A 5,915-nucleotide genomic window follows, 5' to 3' on the forward strand; every position below is an offset into this window, starting at 1 on the left:
CAAGAAAGCTGTGGACATCTTGGTGGAGTCATGGGATCAGCTGTCTATTGCTACAATTCGTCACGCATGGAGACATGTGTTGCATAGAATACCAGGTGAGAGGAGGAGTCAATCTGTGACTGGTAAGGTTCAGAATGTTGCAGTAGCAGTGGACCTTGCCAGAGAAGCTGCGCAGACTGTTACAGTTCCAGGCTTCTCCGAGACCACCAACGACGACATCCTGGAGGTGATCAGAAATCCTGAAGTGACTGCCGACGAGATGTTGGAAGAAGAACACGTCAGTGAAGAGGAGGAAGAAGGTGCGTCAGTCTCCGAAGAACACAGTTTAAGTCATAGTGATATTAAGTGTGCCATGGAGTTTGCAGAGAAAATTAAGTCCGTCCTTTCCCGCGACAATGACGATGACCGCTATGATGTCTTCCACAACCGGCTGGTGCAGGCTATGGAGCCGTACATCACGGTGTATCACGACAACATCAACGCCAGCCGTCAGCAAAGCATAACAGATTTCTTCACCCGCAACCCACCACAGCCAGCCCAAGCCAGTGATAGTGACAGTGAAGTTGACTTTGAGGGATTTGTCAGGGAAGCCCTGACAACTGTAAGTGACAGTGATGATGATTCACCTAGTAATGGTGATTCACCTAGTAATGGTGATTCACCTGAGGGCCAGTAATCTGCCCTCTGCCTCGGAACCAGCCTCCATCCCCGTATGCCGACCCATCTCTTCTACTACCGTAAGTGTTCCACAAAATTTTTAGTTTTTTAACCTATTCTTTATTTTTCCTATGTTAACCTTTATCTTTCCTAACCTAACCTCTTCTATATTACTTGTTTATTCATACCATCATAAAGTTAAGATAAAATTTTTACAACAACATAGTTGTGTGTCGTCAAAAAGTGGAGTTTGGGGATCGGCCTGGACTCCATTTCAATTAATCCCATATGTTATGTTATTCACTTTCCGCGTTCCTCACTTTCCGCGGGACCCTCTGGGTTACATTAACCGCGTAATGTGAGGACCAACTGTATATATATATGTATATATATATATATATATATATATATATATATATATATATATATATATATATATATATATATATATATATATATATATATACACACCTAGACCCCGACTTACGACTACGTGGACTTACGACCGTCGGGACTACGACCGCCTCAGATATAGATAAAAAAAATGACACGCATTTTCTATACCGAAACGTTTCCAGTTAATGTAGTCTCCATGTATAATTAGAAAATTATGGGGGCCCCATGTGCATTCAGCTGACTACATTAAAGGTTAAGTGCTCAGTCACACTGTATCCATTCCTTATTATTTATTACTTTCACTGTACTGTATCCATTCATCATTATTCATTACTTTTACTGTACTGTATTTCATTGTAGATTTTTTATTTTTTATTTTTGTCGGACTTACGACCATGCCGGACTTACGACCTGGATTTGGGTCCCTAACCCCGTCGTAAGTCGGGGTCTAGGTGTGTGTGTATATATATATATATATATATATATATATATATATATATATATATATATATATATATATATATACAGTTGGTCCTCATATTACGCGGTCCCGCATTCCGCGTTTCACCGTTAACGCGGTGCCTTGCCAGAACCTAACATTCTTACATTCCGCGGTCGCGAACGCCATTACGCGGAGAGTGTCCGGCGCGACGCTATTTTTAGATTTTCCCCTCGCGCCACCCGCCCGCCCGCCTGCCTGCCTGTGCTCCTCGCCTCTCCCTCCTCCTCCCTCCGCTTGGGCAAGCCGCGCGGTAAGGTTGCGCAGTGTGTGTCTTTGTTGCGTTATCACTGACGTCATATGACGTATCGGACTGTGATTGGCCATGCATCCCTACCCCCCTCTGCTGCTAGCTTTAATTGGCTTAAAGTATTATGACGTGACCACCCGGGGGAGGGAGGGAGGGGGGGAGGGAGGGAGGAAAGACGACGCTTGACCTAGCCGCAGCAGTTTCATCCCTCAAGGCCACACCGTGTAAACGCGCATCCATTGTTCCGTAAAATGGCTTCCGCCGGACCACCACCGCCACCAGAGAGAGACCTTTCCTTACCTGGACCCAGCGGCACTAAGCCAAAGAAGACACGACGTTCCTTAAGCTACGAGGTGAAGTACCAAATTGTTCAAGATTTGGAGAAAGGAACACGGCAAATTGATCTCGCGCGCAAGCATGGCGTCAACGAATCTACGATTCGCACGATCAAGAAGGATGCAGCCAAGATCAAAGAGCACATGAAAATCACAAAGTCTGCAGGTGCTTCATCTATCAGGTATTGCCAGAACAGGGTGCTGGCAAAAGTGGAAAATTTGCTGGTGAATTATTTGATTCGTCAGGCGCGACGCAACATGGCGGTGGACACGCGCTCAGTGCAGGAGTACGCACGTGAGCTATACGCAGCAGTGTCACGTAAGCTGGGAATTGCAGAGCCCAAACCCTTCAATGCTTCCTCTGGTTGGCTGCATAGGTTTAAGAAGAGGAACAAGATCACCAACATCAACATTGGTGGTGAGGAAGCGAGTGCTGACCGTGTGGCGGCTAGAGATTTTCCTCCGTTCTTACGTGAGATTATGGAGGAAGGACAGTACACTGACGACCAGGTGTTTAACATGGACGAATCTGGTCTTTTCTGGAAAAAGCTACCTTCCAAGACCTTCGTTGTCCAGTCTGCCAGCAAGGTAAGGGGTCGGAAGTTGCAGAAGGAACGCATCACCGTCCTGTTTACCACCAATGCCTCCGGTACCTGTAAACCAAAGTTATCGGTGATTCACACAGCCCGCAAGCCGCACGCCTACAAGAATATGGACATGAACAAGCTTAATGTCCACTGGCTAACCGCACGTAAGGCGTGGATGTCCTCTTCTCTGTCCCTCTTCTGGTTTGACAACTGTTTTGTTCCTGACGTGAAGAAATTCTGCGAGCAACAGAATGTTTCATTCAATATTTTGTTGCTCCTTGACAACGCACCTGGACACTCGCCCCTACTTATGGATCGTCACCCCAGCGTAAAAGTGGTCTTCCTTCCTCCCAACACTACGTCATTAATCCAGCCCATGGACCAGGAGTTGATTTGCAATGTGAAAGCTGCGTACTCTGCAAAGAAGTTCAAGCTCCTGAACGACTCTACCAACACCAAGGATGAGTTGCGTATGCTGGGTGACACCGACAGCGAGAGCAAAAGCGACGAGGACAAGGAACAAGAGGTGGCGGCTCAAGAACTTCTCGTCAAACAATTTTGGAAGAAGTTTAACGTTAAACAAGCTGTAGACTTCTTGGTGGAGGCATGGGATCTGCTGACTATTGCTACGATTCGTCACGCATGGAGACATGTGTTGCATGGCATACCAAGTGAGAGGAGGAGTGAACCTGTGACTGGTGAGGTTCAGTCTGTTGCAGTAGCAGTGGACCTTGCCAGAGAAGCTGCGCTCAATATTACAGCTGAAGGCTTCTCCGAGACCACCAACGAAGACATCCTGGAGGTGATCAGAGATCCTGAAGTGACTGCCGACGAGATGTTGGAAGAAGAACACGTCAGTGAAGAGGAGGAAAAAGGTGCGTCAGTCTCCGAAGAACACAGTTTAAGTCGTAGTGATATTAAGTGTGCCATAGAGTTTGCGGAGAAAATGAAGTCCGTCCTTTCCCGCGACAATGACAATGACCGCTATGAAGTCTTCCATACCCGGCTGGTGCAGGCTATGGAGCCGTACATCACGGTGTACCAAGACAACATAAACGCCAGCCGTCAAAAAAGCATAACCGAGTTCTTCGCCCGCAACCCACCACAGCCAGCCCAAGCCAGTGATAGTGACAGTGAAGTTGACTTTGAGGGATTTGTCAGGGAAGCCCTGACAACTGTAAGTGACAGTGATGGTGATTCACCCGAGGGCCAGTAATCTGCCCTCTGCCTTGGAACCAGCCTCCATCCCCGTATGCCGACCCATCTCTTCTACTACCGTAAGTGTTCCACCTAACTTTTAGTTTCTCTAACCTAACCTTTATTTTTCCTATGTTAACCTTTATTTTTCCTAACCTAACCACTTCTATATTACTTGTTTTTTCATACCATCATAAAGTTAAGATAAAATTTTTACTATAACATAGTTATGTGTCGTCAAAAAGTGGAGTTTGGGGGTCGGGCTGGTTTCTATTGGAATTAATCCCATATGTTCTGTTGTTCACTTAACGCGGGACCCTCTGGGTTCTATTGACCGCGTTAAGTGGGGTACAACTGTATATATATATATATAAACTAAATCATTTTGTATTGTACACACTGATGGGCGGAGGTGGAGCGAGTGTGTGGTGGGTAGTGGAGCGGAGGAGGACGGTGGCGAGTCACTGGGACCCGGCAGGTGGCTCCTCCTCCCAGTTTAAAACCTCAATTTTCTTAGCAAGGCTAATTGTCTTACGTTGCTTCTTCACAACACTAACATCAGTAGCACTAGATGGGCGCTTGGAAGCCTAACAAAAACTGACGACGCTGTGACGTTCTGCGAGTGAGAGGCAGTGAGCCAAGACGAGAGAGAGTAGCGCGGCAAGGTGAGAGGGGGTGATGTGCCGTAAAAAGTAGTCCGGGATGACTAAAAACGACGTTATATTGAGTCATTGGGACGTTAACCGAATTATTGGTATCTAAAGAGTAGCGACGTTATAACAAAACAACGTTACCAGGGGCAACATTAAACGAGGACTTACTGTATTGTAAAGTAGTTAACTTGTGTGGACCAAAGTAATAAGTGAGTGCGATATCAGTACTGCATGGTCACCCATGGAATAGTGATCAGCATACTGGCCTTGTAAGCAAGTGGCCCTGGGTTTGATCCCACTTTTAATGTTTGAAAATTTTTTTTTATTAACCTAGACATGTAAACTAGACCTAAATCTTGAGTGAATATTTTACATCATTTTAATTTACGTTAATTATTTGTCATTAATTTTCAAGCAGTCAACAAGGTAGTCTTGTGTTAAGTTTGGACCCAAGTGTGATTTTTTGCCATATTTGAAATTATTTTTTATTTCGTACATTAACTCAAAAAAGCCAGTTAGCTATCATCTTAAATCTCTGGTTATGAGGAAATTTTAAAGGAAGAGTTGTAGGATATAGGGATTTAAATCATAACTCTTTCCAGCAATGAGGTTTGCTCTGATGGAGGCAAAAGTGGCTCTAGGAAAGATGATACTGGCAGCAGACCTTCAACTGGCTCCTGGTTATGAGGAGATGGAAGTGGAATTTGGTGTGGGAATCTTAAGGCCCAAGAATGGTGTTAATCTTATACTTAAACCATTAAGTGAAGAGTGAATCAACCAATGACCTTGGTGACAAAGTTATGTATCATACTTATGCTGAATAATAATGTTACATGTAATCTTTACCATTGTGATACTTTATAATCAAACATACTTTCAAATGGTAAAATAAATGTATTGGACTACAGTCGACCCTTGTTAATTCGGACTAATAGGGGGGAAGGGTGTCCGTTTTAGCCAATTGTCCGAATTAACCGATTTAGGGGTTAATATTGCATTATATTTCAAAGTCATTGTTTTCGTCACGATTTTATCCCACTTTCCACTGTAATACGTACGTAATTTCAGCAAAAATATTACATTTCCGTGAATGTATTATATCAAGCACAGTATGAATAGAATATCATTGTAATATAACAGTATTCTAACCGAAAACTATTAAAAAAACGAGTAACATCTCAAGAACATCGGAAGCTTGGGTAAAGTCTTTTGTTTTCGTCATGCGTTTTATCCTATTTTACATTGAAATACATCACGTTTCAGCAAAACTACTATTTATTTCCGAGAATATATTCATTCAGGAGCAGTTTAGGTAAAATATACTTGTGATGTAACAGTTTT

General features: G+C 43.9%; 1 protein-coding gene across 2 annotated transcripts in view; it reads left to right on the forward strand.

Moving 5' to 3' along the window:
* LOC121853415 (cytochrome P450 9e2-like) overlaps window positions 1-5,615 on the forward strand; it is a 28,886-nt gene extending 23,271 nt beyond the window's left edge. For both annotated transcript variants that reach the window (XM_042347509.1, XM_042347510.1), the window contains exon 7: window positions 5,177-5,615. In XM_042347509.1, coding sequence (XP_042203443.1) covers window positions 5,177-5,346 — 170 coding nt within the window. In that variant the 3' untranslated portion in view covers window positions 5,347-5,615. The remainder of the gene's footprint in view (window positions 1-5,176) is intronic.
* The last annotated feature ends 300 nt before the right edge of the window (window positions 5,616-5,915 follow it).

The sequence above is a fragment of the Homarus americanus genome, unplaced genomic scaffold (genome assembly GCF_018991925.1).
Source record: "Homarus americanus isolate GMGI-L3 unplaced genomic scaffold, GMGI_Hamer_2.0 scaffold4896, whole genome shotgun sequence".
Classification (NCBI taxonomy): Eukaryota; Metazoa; Arthropoda; class Malacostraca; order Decapoda; family Nephropidae; genus Homarus; species Homarus americanus.